General features: G+C 38.2%; 1 protein-coding gene across 1 annotated transcript in view; it reads right to left on the reverse strand.

The window, feature by feature from the left end:
• The window catches only part of LOC132816140 (protein mono-ADP-ribosyltransferase PARP14-like), a 33,888-nt gene that overhangs the window by 12,879 nt on the left and 5,810 nt on the right, over nucleotides 1–15,199 (reverse strand). Inside the window, exons 5-8 of the mRNA XM_060825609.1 lie at nucleotides 7,665–7,778; nucleotides 7,409–7,576; nucleotides 1,694–1,885; nucleotides 440–1,048 (exon numbers count right to left, since the gene is read on the reverse strand). Of these exons, the coding sequence (XP_060681592.1) occupies nucleotides 440–1,048; nucleotides 1,694–1,885; nucleotides 7,409–7,576; nucleotides 7,665–7,778 (1,083 nt within the window). The remainder of the gene's footprint in view (nucleotides 1–439; nucleotides 1,049–1,693; nucleotides 1,886–7,408; nucleotides 7,577–7,664; nucleotides 7,779–15,199) is intronic.

Genomic DNA, 15,199 nt, shown 5'->3' on the forward strand with positions numbered 1-15,199 from the left:
TGTTCTGCGGTTTCACTTACCCGTGGTTTCCTGCGGCTGGAACATTTAAACGGGAATGTTCTGGAACCAAGAATCAGAAGGCTGCTGGGAAAGTATGTTTTCCCACTGAAATGAATGGGTTTGTTCCTATATGTGGTTTCAGGCTTCCGCAGTAGGTCCTGGAACATATGTCCCATGGGTGCGGGGGGAACTACGGTATTGCTTTGGTATAAATGTAGAGGAATAAATTTACAAAGAAAAGTGCAAGAATTATGGAGTATTCATAATGTGGGACATTACATATAAATTGAGGTGTTAACGTATATTGCAGAGAGGGACAAGAACTCCTCAAATAAGTCCAGCAGCATGTTGGACAGCAGGGTGTTTCCAATCCAATGGGAAAGGAGACACTATTCACCTTAATTCTTGGGAATTTCACCATTAAATTGTGTTTACCTACCTCCAGAACATCTACGATCAATGGAATATGAAGTTGCATTAGAGTCAGTTAATGTCCATTTTTGAAAGTCAATCACACAAAAATCGCCTCCCCCTATTTTTATTTGTACTTCATTTTCTTTCTCATTGTAAGCCTTTTCAAGGCAAGCATTCACAGTCGGATTGAAGGTTTCCCAATGATCATCCAACCAGAATTTCCAGCACACCTTATCCATAATAAACAGTTCTTCTTGCAATGTTACTTCTCTTTTTGCTATGTTGTGGCACACTTTAAAAATGACATCTTGAACAGAACAAATATCGGTTATACATCCAGATAAAGAGATGCTGCGACCAGCTCTATCTAACTGGTAAGCTACACGCATTTTGGAGCAACACTCTTCTATTTCATCATAATCTTCTTGAGTAAACATCTCAAAAGATGTTTCCACAGGTATTGTTTTCTCCATGTGTTCTCTAGTTGCTAGTTTTTGAATATCAGCCCATGCTTCTTCAATATTTTCTTCCTTCATGGAGTAAATCTGAAACTTTACTGGCTGCACTGAGTGCTCTTGTATATCTCTAGCATCTTCAGTCTGATTCCCAGTCAGCCACCAACCCCCAAGATACTCTGAAACAAAGAAGATTTAAAAACAAATAATAATCATTAGAATAAGCTAAACAAATTTGATTACAATTTCTAAAGTAACGTGAACTTTATACTTGTCTTATGGTTGGTATTAGCAAGACCTCACTTTATGACCCTTTTTTCCTGGCGAGCCAGTGATGATGAGCCTCCTACTTGTAAGCTGCATTTCAACTCACTTTGTAGGATATTAACAATCAAGTGCTTACTATAGTTTAGAGTTGTTGGTGGTGGCAGATTGCAGAGCATATATTCACTTCCCACCCTTCCATTCAAGATTGAAGTTCTAAGTTATGACATTCATAATGAAAGCCATGATTGGAAGATTCAGGCAATTTGGATTTCAATCTGCGGGAACATATCTAACATTAACCAGCTTTCAATAACGTGTATAATGTGCCTGAAGTTGGTTCTTCATTTTCATGATGTTTCCTTAAAAGAGAGCAGCAGTTGATGTACTGCACCTGGGCTCAAAGACAGTATAATTATGCTCAAATATAGATACACAATACTGAGATTTATTTATCTTAGGAAATTTATTGCAGAGAATCAAAAATGATTCTGCAGAAAAGGCAATTATCCCCATTGGCTACACATTACAATACTTATACCATTTTTGAAACAGCATACTTGTCATTGTGTTAAAAATTCCACTTTTTCCCGCTTGATGTTTTGATAACACTTCCTGGAATACTTGGGCGTGATCAGATGAGGAATCAGTCACTATCACATGTATTGGCATTGCTTGTGGTGTATCTCCGTACTGATAAATGGAATCCAAAACGCTTGTTGCAAATCCCCTTATATCTCTAGATGAGCTTCCTGTTGAGAAATCTCCAAATAATTAAAACCAAAATTATTAAATTCTGTACCAGAATTCTCTACAAGAGATAAAAGACTTTAAAGTAACTTTGTTGTGAAGATTGAGTGGACACTGGGGATTACCATGGTAAAAGCTATAGACCACTAAGTTATTTTTTTAAAAAATCAAATAAAAATTGACTGCTACTAACAACATAGAAGGGAGATGTTACTTAAAACGGTGACAGTGGATAGGCAAGAGTGAGCATTTAAAGAATGTATGGATGAACTGCAACAATTGTTCATTCTGGTTTGGCTCAGTTGGCTGGATTGTTGGTTTACAGAGCAGTGTGGTGCCAACAGCGTGGGTTCCATTCCCATCATTGGTTTGAGGTTACCGTGAAGGACTCCCCTTCTCGACCTCTTCCCTCGCCTGAGGACTGGTGGCCCTCAGGTTAAATGACTACTAGTCACTTCTCTCTAGTCAGAGAGCAGCCCCTCTACAGTGGAAAAGTAAAATGGAAAAGGTGGCTACTGTCGGTAACAAACGAAATTAGGAAGAGAATTAGATTCGAGGAAGGGATGTACACAAATAAAGCAGTGGACCTAAAGATTGGGAGCAGTTTGGAAGTCGGCAAAAGGTCACAAGGGTTGATTAAGACAAGGAATAGAAAGTATAAAATTAAGCTTGTGGGGAATGTACAAACTGTTTGTAAACTGCTTCTTTCTATATGTGAAGAGGAAAGATTAGTGAAAGCAGATATAGGTCCCTTACAATCAGAAATAGGACAAGTTATAATAGGAAACAAAGAGGTGACAGTTCAACTAAATATATACTTTGGTTTTGTCATTACAAAGGAAGACACAAAAAATGTCCCAAAAATATTGGGGAGCGTAGATTCCACTGAGAGGGAAGAAATGAACAAAATCATTCTCATGATTTTGAACAATATTAACAAATCTTCTTGGAACATCTCTGCTCAAAAGTAAATAATCCCAGTTTATTTGATTTCTTCAAGTAATTAAGTCTTTCATGCCAAGTTCCATTACAGTAAATCGTTACTTTACCCTCTGTATAACCCTGTCATTCTTCCCGAATTATAATGCCCAGAAATGGGCACAATGTTTCAGAAGAGGCATAATGTCTTAGATACGTTTTCATATCTTACATCTTTATCCCAAATCCATTTTTTAAAATCAATTTTTCAGCTTCAAAGACTTGCATACTCATAAGTCTCTAGATTTGTTTCTGAATTCCCTTTGAAATTGAATCCATTTGTATCCCCATTCCTCATTAAATTTCTTCTATCACACATCTTTCCATTTCACTTATGTTCTCTTCACACCTGTTATCAACCTCCTCACTTTTCATGCATTCACAAGTTTTGTGTCATCTACAAACTTGGAAATTCTGCCCTGTAAATCAAAGTCATGATCAGGCATGTCAATACATAATGAGATTCCAATTTTGACCACTGTTGAACAAAAATGCACTTTCCTCCGGTCTGAAAACACTCACCAACTCCTACTCCCTATGCTCTATGCCTTAGTCAATTTCATTTTCAGGACAATACTGCATCTTTCATTCCAACGGTCTCAAATTTTGTCAAAATCTTTACTTTAGGCGCATACAACTTTAATCAAATGCAAAAAACAAAGTGCTGGAAATACTCAGCAATCATCTTCAGAGAGAGAAACAGAGTTTGAGTCAAATGTGTTTAAAACACTTATATATGACCTGAAGGGTCGACTGTTTCTCTCATTCCTGATGTGACCAGTTAAACTGAGCTTCTCCAACACTGTTTTTATTTCAGATTCCTGCATAAACAGTATTCTGCTTTTACACAAATAAGATTTGCTTTCAATCTATTGAGTTCAATTTTATGATATTTTGGTTGTATGATTTTCATCACGTTTCATGGAGGGTTTCTCTCTACAAGGCCTAGTGGGTTTTCTAATATTAATGTCCCAAACTCGTACTCCGCTACTATGAGACTGTTTTTAAAATGACACTAGCTCAATTCTCCTACTCACGGTAGATAGAACTACTTGCCATTGTGGATCCCTGGGATCCCTGGCGGTGGCTCAGCTTTAAAAAGCACAAGTGCTTTGGTCCAGATCTGTCCTGAATAACATGACTATTAAGGGGAATTTGACGCACCACTTTGCAGACAGGGACCTGGAGGGTGGTGCAGAGGAGAGATGTCCTCTTCCCACAGAAATACCAGAAGAGGTTGTGACACACGCTCAGTCTGCCTAGTCTGAGGTTGCTGCACATGTAGTGTGGTCTCAGCCATCTGGGGTCATGTTTGGCAGTGAAGTAGGAAAGACAGTGATCTCTGCTCAACTGGAGTTAGGACCAGTTCATTTGGAACAGAATTAGGCCATTCAGCCCATAGAGTCTGCTCCACTATTCAATCATACTGTAACTGCCCTGTCCCTGCCTCCCCATACTCACTCACATTTCTGCTACTGTTGATTTGCTTGCAGCAGCTTTCCTCAGTTGCTTTCACAATTTATCCTGTCAAGCCTCTTAAGAATCACATATGCCTCAGTGAGATCACCTCTCATTCTTCTAAACTTCAATAAGCAGAGACTAACCTATTTAATCTTTGCTCGTAAGACAATCCATCCATACCAAGGATCATTCTAGTGAATTTTCTCCAAACTGCTTCCACTGAACTGATAACTTTCCTTAAATAAAAGGAACCAAAACTGCTCACAGTACTCCAGATATGGTCTCATCAGCACCTTGTATAGTTGCACTAAGACTTTCCTATTCTTAAACTTCAAACTCCTTGAGATAACAGTAACATTCAATTAGCCTTCCTGACAACCTGCTGCACCTGTGAGCTTGCTAATTTTGTGTTTCATGCACATGTCCCGTGGTGCTGCAGCTTTCTGCAGTTTTTCTCCATTTAAGTAATATAGTACAACCTCAATTATCTGAATGAGATGGGCTGGGAATATTTTGTTTTGATAAACTGATTGTTCAGATAACTGATCTGATCTTAAACAAGTGGTCATTTATGAGAGCCGGTTATCCGAACGTGCCTCGGTTATCTAGCAATGCACGCCATAATGCCATGTAACTGATCACTCAATGCTGAGTTGCCTAATGCTGTTTGTATGGGATCTTTACTTGAGATTTTGTTTGGAAAATCCGAAATTCAGATAACTGATGTTCAGATAATCGAGGTTTACTGTATACTGATTTCTTGTTCTCTTTTCTGAAATGATCAACTTCACATTATACTGCACTTGCCAACTTTTGTCCACTGACCTAACCTATTAATATCTTCTGTAAACAGTAGGAACATAAGAACAGGAATAGTCCATTCAGCCCCTGAGGCTGTTTTACCATTCAATGATATCGTTGGTCATCTGTGGCCAACTCCAAATATGGGCCTTTGCAGAAGACAGTTCCAAACAGCTACCACTCTTGGTGTGTAGAAGTATTTCCAAACCTCTCTCTTGAATGGTCTGGCCCGAATTCTTACACTATTACTCTAGGTCTAGAATGCTCAAACAGTGGAAATACTTAATCTACATTGTCTTTTCCTGTTAATATTTTGAAGATCTCCCCTTTACCTTTTAAATTCGAGAAAAACATGCCTACTTTGCATAATTTCTCCTTAACCCCGGAAGTCCAGGTATCATTCTTGTAAACCTACGTTGTATCCCTCCAAGGCCAATATTATCCTTGCTAAGATGTGGTGCCCAGGTCTGATCACAATAGTGGAGGTCTAACCAGACTGCAGCACAACTTCTGCAAACTTATACTCCAGTCCAGTAGATATAAAGACGAGCATCCCATTGTGTTTCATGACTATTTTCTGCACCTGTTTGTGACATTTTAAAGATTTATGCTCCTGAACACCCAAGTCTCGTCGGACATCTTGTAACTTGTCTTTTCACCTTTATTTGTATTGTCTGTAAATGTGGCAACAGTACATTTATTTCCCTCCTCCAAGCCATTAATAGATATTCTAAACAGCAATAGTGCCAGCATTGATCCCTGTGGGACAAGTAACCAAACTGAAAAGATTGCCCTTATCCCCACTTATTGTTTCCTGCCCATTAACCAATTCTCTATCCATGCCAAAAACTATCTCCAACACCATGCGCTCTCTTATGGCTCAATCTTGTGAGATACCTGTCAAATACCTTCTGGAAACCCAAACACAACACATTTACTATTTCAACTCTGTGCATTCTAGTTGTGACTTTCTCAAAACTGTAAAAATTAGGCATGATTTTCCTTTCGTGAAGCCATGCTAACTCTGCTGGATTAGATATGATTTTCCAAATGTTCTGCTGCTACTTACTTAATGAGTGATTCCAACATTTTTTCCAACAGTACATGGTAGGCTAATCAGCCTTTAATTACCATCTTTTTGCCTCTTTCTGAATAGGAGTACCACATTTGCAATTTTCAATACTCTGGTACTTAGCTAGAATCCAAGGATTTTTGGGAAATTACAACCAATGCACCCACTATCTCTGCAGCTACCTCTTTTAGGATCCTAGGCTGCAAGCATCAGGACCAGGGCCTGCCTTTGGCGTCAGTAGTTTGTCGAAACTACTTCTCTAGTGATTGTGATAGTCACTCCTCCCTGTATTCTTTACTATTAATGGGATGCTCCAAGTATCTTCCACCATAAAGAATAATCCAACATATCTGTTGAACTCCTCTGCCATTTTGCTGTTCTCCATCTCCCCAGATTCATTTTCTAAGGGGCCTATGTTCACTTTGACCACTCTCTTCATAATTATATATTTAAAGACATTCTTATTGTCAACTTTTACATTCCTCACTCATTTGTCTTGTTGTTTTATTTTCTCTTTATTATCATTTTAGTTCCACTTTGCTGGATTCTGAATGTATCCCAGTCTTTGCGACTCTAACCGACTTCTGCCTCCTTATGTGATTTTTCTTTCAACTTAACACTCTCGTAAGTTTTCTTAGTTAGCATGGTTCTGAGAATGTTTCCTCCTTGCAGGATATAGTTTTGCAGAGAGTCATGAATTACCTCCTTAAATGCCTGCCACTTGTTTACCATCTCTCCTGCTAATTTATCCACTCAAACCACTTTAGCTAACTCTATCTTCATTTCATTATAATTCCCTTTATTTAGGTTAAATACAGTTGCTTCTGACTCAAGGTTCTCACTGCCACACAGAATATTTAATTCTATCATATTATGATCAAAACTTTTTAAGGGATCTCTTACTCTGATATCATTTATTAAACCTGCCTCATTACCCATTACCAGATATGAGACAGCCTGTTCCCTGGTTGGCTGCATAACATATTGCTTTAGGAAACTATCTCTAATGTACTCTGAGAATTTGTTGTGGTAGCAACTTTTTCCAACTTGATTCGATAAATTTAATTTATATATTACAATACGTAGTCCTAATTGAGATTAAGTTTGTGCATTAAATGATCCTGTCTCATTTTGGAGATAAACTGCCAATGGTTTACAATTTAATCGTTGGTATTGCACATGGAACAGTTAACGACAACAATGACATAATTACCTGAGCCCTGTTGTTTTGGTATAGGGATATATAAGAAATCATACTGATGGTTACCACACATCTGCAAGGCTTTTAACAAATTCTTTGTAAAGTCTGCTTGTCCCCTTGATTTAATTGTAAAGTAACGTCCACGTCCTCTCACTATTGTGTCAAAATCTGTTTTCTTCTCTGTTAAAAAAGGGAAATATAACTATTAATTTCTGTTACATCGAAGTTTTAGAAGATAAACAATTATTTAAAGTGAGTTTAATCTTACCACCATAATCCACCACTAGAATGTTTCCATTTTTTGAAATGCCATCACAGCGCAGTTCAAAGGTAATTTTCCCAATATTCATCAATAAAAGAGAGCTTACAGTTTCAACCTCTCCTAAATAAGTTAGAAGTGAAAACAATCAATGTCATCAGAAACTGAACACATCAGTTTTATTTCTGTATTAAATGCCTGCATTGAAAATATAAGCAATATTACAGAAATGCACAAATAAGTATTATTATATTCATGAAATATCAAATGATATTTAGTTTTCCAGTGATCAAATCTAGGCAATTAATATTTCATTAACTCCCACATTTAGATTAACATTTGTTTATGAAATACTCAATAGAAGGAATAAAAAAGAATCTTTGAATATATTTCTCATTAATAATCAATTACATTGCTCATAAAAACAAATTGAGAAGGTTACTTTGAAGATTCATAAAGAACTTTGTTACAACGTGGAGGTTGAACCTCTCCAAATTAAAACCAAACACCCAGAACGGCTCATCTTGCCATCTGTTAAAAGTGTGAGGGAGTGAAAGAAAATTCCTAATTTCCACTATTTAAAAGAAAAACAACAACTTATTTTCCAAACAGAACTCTCAACAAAACTATTAACAAGCTGAGCACACTTTTCCCTCACTGCACACAATCCTATGAACATGCTGATCTAATAACACACTTACTAAACATTACATTAATTTACTCTCAACTCCACATACAAGTCTGTCTTTTCTGCTGTCTTCAATCTTCCATCTGTTGATCTCCCCAGGTCGTTTTTTTTTACTGTGACTATGCTTTACAGGAAAACCTTTGATAAAGAGTGCTTTCTAACTTCTTTGAGAACAAGTTTATCGACGGGCAGTTAGCTCTTTGGCTCCACAGCAGTTGCTCTAAATGCTTGTGTTTTTTATACCGCACAACATCATTCCCTGTCATTAATCCAATGCTGTCAAAATAATAAATTCAAACTCGATTGGGTTTTAGTATCCTGGGCATAATTTAAACTAATTGGTTAAATTTGAATTGTTGTCAAAACAGCAACCAAAACTCAGATATCCATTTAAAGGCCAATTGTTACATTTTGAAATGTCCCATCTCCCAGCCTTTTCATTCAGACAGTTGGGCCTGCACTTTAAGTTTAATTCAATATTCAGAAAACACTATTTTATAAAGTGAACATAATGCTTTTGGCTTCATAACAATGAGTGAAACCATATTTTTAACATGGATTCTATTATCAAAATGAATTTAGGATGTTACTATTTTACAGAGACATTTGGATTAGGTTTTCAATAGAAAGATATGTAAATTCCTTTCAATAGAGCATTGTTGTGAACAAGAAAACTCCTCAAACTACTTCAAATCACTAACACTTTGAAGACAGACAGTTACATAGCTTGCACATGATTGTGACACGGAACTACTGTACAGTGTAAATGCTGCTGACAATCTCTGTATTGCTCTGCAGCAAAAAATATGAGCCATATCTGTAGCATTACTGTCAATGCAAAACTGACAGTCACAGTGAATAACATTGCATTAAAAATAGAAAATGCTGAAAGCACTCAGCAGATCAGATGGCATATGCAGAGAGAGATATCAGGTCTAAGGTCAATGTACCTTCATCGGAACTGAAAACATTACAGATATATTAAATTTTAGGTAGATGTGAGGGTAAAGAAAACACAAGAAAAGATCTGCGATTTCATGCATCTACTGTCTTAATTTCAGGTCCCCAACATCCACAGAATACTACTTTTGTATTAGTCAACACTACAAATGGTCTTGGCTAAAGGTATAGTATCAGTACCAGAAAAAAACTGTTCCAATTTTCTCTCTCATTTTTGGACATTGAACTTAGAAAGCAGAATGTTTGGTTGCACCTTGACATCAAGAAATCAATGCTTGAGTCAAAAATTCATTCTTATTAGTATAGTTGCACTTTTTTGTACAATCTGTCATGCTCCCATATGTCTAAGATATAATCGTTGCTGTTCCATGTCAAATGGGAACCAAGAAAGGCCACTGAAAGGAAGTCCTTCCCAATGGATCTTGCAAAGCAGTATTTGACATTCCACCAATTTTATGACCATTGCTCCTGATAGTCTTGTGGAAGAGGTAATTCAAAGGAGGAGACTTTGTTCTTGGGGTCAGAGGGCTGGAGGATTCAAGAATGTAAGAACCAGGAGCAGGAGTAGGCCCTTTGAGTCCACTCTGCCATTCAATAAGGTCATGGCTGATCTTTTTGTGGCCTCAGCTCCACTTACCCACCTTCTCACCATAACCCTTAATTCCTTTACAGTTCGAAAAATTATCTTTGCTTTAAAAAAATTCAGTGAAGAAGCCTCAACTACTTCACTAGGCAGGGAACCCCACAGATTCACAACCCTTTGTGTTAGAAGTTCCTCCTCAATTCATCCTAAATCTGGTCCGCCTAATTTTGAGGCTTTGCCCTCCTGGCTCTAGTTTCACCTGCCAATGGAAACATCCACTCTGCTTCTATCTTATCTATTCCCTTCATATTTTATTTCCAAAAGATCCTACCTCATTCTTCTAAATTCCAACGAATATGATCCCAGTCTACTCAGTCTCTCCTCATAAGCCAACTCTCTCAAGTCTGGAATCAACTCAATGAATCTCCTCCACATCCTTCCCATGCAAGTAAGGGACCAAAACAGCATACAGTACTCAAGGTGTGGCCTCACCAGCACTCTATACACCTATAACATAACCTCCCTGCTTTTAAACTCAATCCCTCTACAAATGAAAGACAAAATTCCATTTGCCTTCTTAATTAACTGTTGCACCTGTAAACCAACCTTCTGTGATTCATGGACAAGGACACCCAGATCCCACGTTGCAATTTTTTTACCATTCAAATAATAGTCTCTTTTATTGCTATTCCTACCAAACGGATGACTTCACATTTATTAACATTGTATTCCATCTGCCAGACCTCTGCACACTCACTTGAACTGTCTATATCCCTCAAACTTTCAAAATCCTCCACATATTTTGCTCCACCACTCATCTTAGTACCATCCACAAACTTTGACATACTACACATGGTCCCCAACTCCAAATCATCTATGTAAATTGTAAACAATTGCCATCCGAACACCACTAGTCACTGATTGCCAATGTGAAAAGCACTCATTTATCCCAATTCTTTACTTCCTGTTAGTTAACTAATCCTCTATCCATGCTAGTACATTGCCTGTAATGTCGTGCAGCTTTATCTTATACAGCAGCCTTTTGTGCGGCACCTTATCGAATGCCTTTGGAAATCTAAATACACCACATCTCCTGGGTCCCTGCTGTCCATAGTGCTTGTAATGTCTTCATTAAATTTCAGTAAATTAGTTAAACATGACCTGCCCTTCATGAACCTATGCTGTGTCTACCCAGTGCCCAATTTCTATCTAGGTGTCTTGCTACTTCTTCCTTGATGTTATATTCAAACATTTTCCCCACTACAGAAGTTAAGCCTATAACCAGCTGCCAACATTGGCGACAGCTGTGGAGAGGCTCACCTTGAACTTCATCTTACTTATTTTCTTTATACTTTCTAGCCTTTGTCCCTCACATCCCATTAACTCTTACACACACCTTATGCCATATCTTGTCCAAATCATGTTCCCCACCCAAACCCAATAGCTCTTCCTACCTCTATGCCAAACCATGCTCCTCACTATTCCACAATGATGCTTCTTACCCTTCATGCTGCCTCATACCACTATCATGTCCATTCACCCAATAAGCAATATGCACGTGGCTTAAGAAACACATTCAGAACTTTCTTTAAAATCATTGCCCTATAAAATTATCAATCAAAAATTCAAGAAGCCTTTTTTTTAAAAAAGGAGTTATATATAATTCTCAAGGCTGAAAGGATCAAAGGATGTGGAGAGAAAGCAGGAACAGGGTACTGAGTTAGATAAACAGTCATGATCACATTGAATGGTGGAATCATTCAGGCTGAATAGTCTACTTCTAACCCTCCTTTCAATGTTTCTATATTTCATTGTTTCAAGAACAGAAACAGGAAAATCTTAAGATCTTTCGATTTTGTGTGAGTACACACTGGGTCAAAAATAAATAGATCTAAGAAGCAAATTTGGGGCTGTCAATCAAGCGATGTTTCCCTCTCTAAGCATCCATTTCAAAAGTAATGGAAATCTAGACTCTTGGCCAAGTATGCAAATAAGGCCTAGGGATCATTGGGAGAGAGTGGAAAGGAGGATAGCTTGAATTTCAACGGAAGGTAAGAGGGGTCATGCGGATAGGAACTTATAAAATTATCTTTCAAAACGTTATCACATCCAGATTATGTTTCACAACTCCTCTGAGGGCTATGATCCATAAGGTCTTGACAAATTCACCCATCTCCATGAATATTGCAGGAGGTTGATGATATCTATCCCCACAATGGAGCTAGTCAAGAATGCAATGTCTGCTGCCTCGATCCTTCTTGCATGCCATTGAAAATTGGGAGCACAAGGCTAGGGTTGGGAGTTCGAAATAGGTCCCACCTGCAACCTTTAAAAAGGTCTGCAAAATTTCTGCCTTCTAGTTATTTATAGCACAGAAAATTGCCATTTTGTTCAAAAGTCCCTTGCCAGGGTTCCTGCTCGACACATGCAACCATCCATCATCCTTCATCTAATTCCATCAATATCTTCTTCGATTCTTTTCTAACTGAAGTGTTTGTCCGTTTTCCATTCAATGCATTTATACTCACCTACACCTTGTGGTGGTAAATTTTACACTTTATCAACGCACTGTAGGGACATTTCTCCTGAATTTTTTTTGGACTTATTAATGACTGACCATTGTATATTATAGCCCCTAGTGCGGGTCTTCCCCACATGTAGAAACACCTGTTGTATGTCTACCTTATCAAATCCTTTCATAATTTTGGTCCCTTGAGATCACCAAACTCTTTTCTAGAGAACAAAGTTCAAATTTGTCTGATGTGTATGTGTATACATTGGTATCAGTCTCATGAATCTTTTTAGCATTTTTTCAAGGGTCTTCATATCCATATTAGAATCAAAAACAATGCACAATAGAGGACCAAGACATAAATGAGAATGAGGATTTGAAAGAAAGTATAGTACTGAAGAAATTAATGGGACTGAAAGTTGATAAATCCTTGGATTTAACAATTGAAAAAGGTGGCTGTACAGGTAGTAAATGCATTGATCATCAGCTTTCAAAATTCAAGAGTGTGGAATGGTTTCATCAGATTAAACTAACAAATGTTACCCCACTATTTAAGAAAGGAAGGAGACTGGGAAAAGTGATCTATAGATCTGTAGCCTGCCTTCAGTAGTTGAAAAGATACTTGAATCTATCATAATGGATATGCTAACTGGTTACTTAGGAAATAGTGGTAGGACTACGAAAAAGCAATCAGCTATTTCAAACCTGCAACGAGCAAGATAGAGGAGGGAACCAGTCGTATATTTTGATTTTCAGAAGACTTTCTACAAGTTTCCATACATGAGTTTAGTAAGCAAAAAAAACAGCATTTGAAATTCGGAATAATATATTGGCATAGATTGAGAATTGTTTAATGAACAGTAAACAGAATAGGAATAAATGGGTCATACATTTGGAGACTCTGGCTAATGTGGTACCTGAAGGATATGTACTTTGATGTCAGCTTTTCACAATCTACATCAATGATTTAGATGTGGGTACCAAATGTAAAATTTCTAAGAAAACTAGGTGGGAATGTGACTTTTGTTTGGCATGCAAAGAGGCTTTAGTTAGGATAAGGAAATGGACGAGAACATGAGTTTGGAACTTACCCATTTTGCTAGAAAAAACAAAAATAATTATATCGTTAATGGGGAGTGATTGGGAAGTCACTTGCTGCAGCAAGCAATCAGGAAGGCAACAAGGTAGCAACTTCCTACAAAACATTTGGCAATTTGTTTCCTTTTCTATAAAGCCTTTGGAGTGCTCACATTAGTGTGGAGTTAAAATTGCACTGAATTTCTATAGATGGAGTATATAATTAGAGTTGTACAGCATGGACTCAGACCCTTCAGTCTAACTCATTCATGCCAATCAGATATCCTAAATTAATCTCATCTGATTTGCTAGCATTTGGCTCATATCCCTCTAAACCCTTCCAATTCATGTACCCATCCAATGCCTTTTAAAATGCTACAGTTGTGCCATCCTGGACCATTTTCTCTGGACATTCATTCCATAGATGCATGAAAAGTGCACCTATGCCCTTTCCTCTGCATGAAAAAGTTCCCCTTAGGTCCCTTTCAAATCTTTCTCCTCTCACCTTAAACCTATGCCCTCTGGTTTGGGACTCCCCAGACCTGTGGAACAGACCTTGGTTGTTCAACTCTATCAGGAGGATGTTCACCTTTCTTTTTGAAGTCAATAATGAATTCTTTAGTTTGCTGTTGTGAGAGAAAAGTTGTTCTCATTGCAGCACAACACCAATCCCTCTATTACTGAGCTCATTATTGACTTTCAGTGGGATGATACTCATCATCTCCTCCCCCCCCACCCAACACACACACACACACACACACACACACACATATTAACAGCACAGGGGTGAAATGAGTGAAGATTGTCAAGGTCCTGGGAGTGGTCATCCACAACAAGCTTCCTTTGGACTCTACATGTGGATGCACCGGTTACAAAGGCCCAACAACATCTCTTCTTCTTCAGGCAGCTGAGGAAATTTGGCATGACGGCAAATACCCTTGACAACTTTATAGGTGCGCCAGCGAGAGCATTCTGTCTGGATGTATCACTACCTGGTATGGCAGCTGTACTATTCAAGAACGGAGACGGTTACAGAGAGTGGTGAACTCGGTCCAGACAATCACAAAGGTCAACCTCTATTTATAGAATCCATCTACCAGGCCCGCTGTCAAGGAATGGCTGCCAGCATTCTCAAAGATCCATCCCACCCTGGCAATGTTTTTCTACAACCTCTACCATCGGGGAGAAGGTACATAAGCTTGAACACATTCACCAGCCGGTTTCAAAACAGTTTCTACTCTACTGTTGTTGGAATACTGAATGGACTCAAAGTCTTAACATTTGCCTGTACCTGTGTTTTTGCTTTTGCCGCTGTTTACCTATTATTTAGTTATCTATGCTACTTAACTTAGTGATCTGCCTGTACTGCATGCAAGACTAAGCTTTTCACTGTGTACACATAACAATAAATTCAATTTCCTTCTGTATTTTGCCATGTGGTTATTAGGTATCAGTCCAAATATGGTGGTGTCATCAGCGAACTTGTAGATGGTGCTCATTTGGAATTTGGCAATAGTCGTGGGGTTGCAGGGAATACAGTAGAGGGGTGTGGATTCATCCTTGGGGGCTCTGGTGTTGAGGTTATCATGGAGGAAGTGCAGTTACCTATCTTCACTGATTGTGGTCTGTGGGTCAGAAGGCAGAGGATTGCGCAGAGGCAACATCGACCACTCTGCCTTCCATCATCTTTGTCACCTCTTCAAAACGCTCAATCAAGTTAATGA

Source organism: Hemiscyllium ocellatum, chromosome 5 (genome assembly GCF_020745735.1).
Source record: "Hemiscyllium ocellatum isolate sHemOce1 chromosome 5, sHemOce1.pat.X.cur, whole genome shotgun sequence".
In the NCBI taxonomy this organism is placed as follows: Eukaryota; Metazoa; Chordata; class Chondrichthyes; order Orectolobiformes; family Hemiscylliidae; genus Hemiscyllium; species Hemiscyllium ocellatum.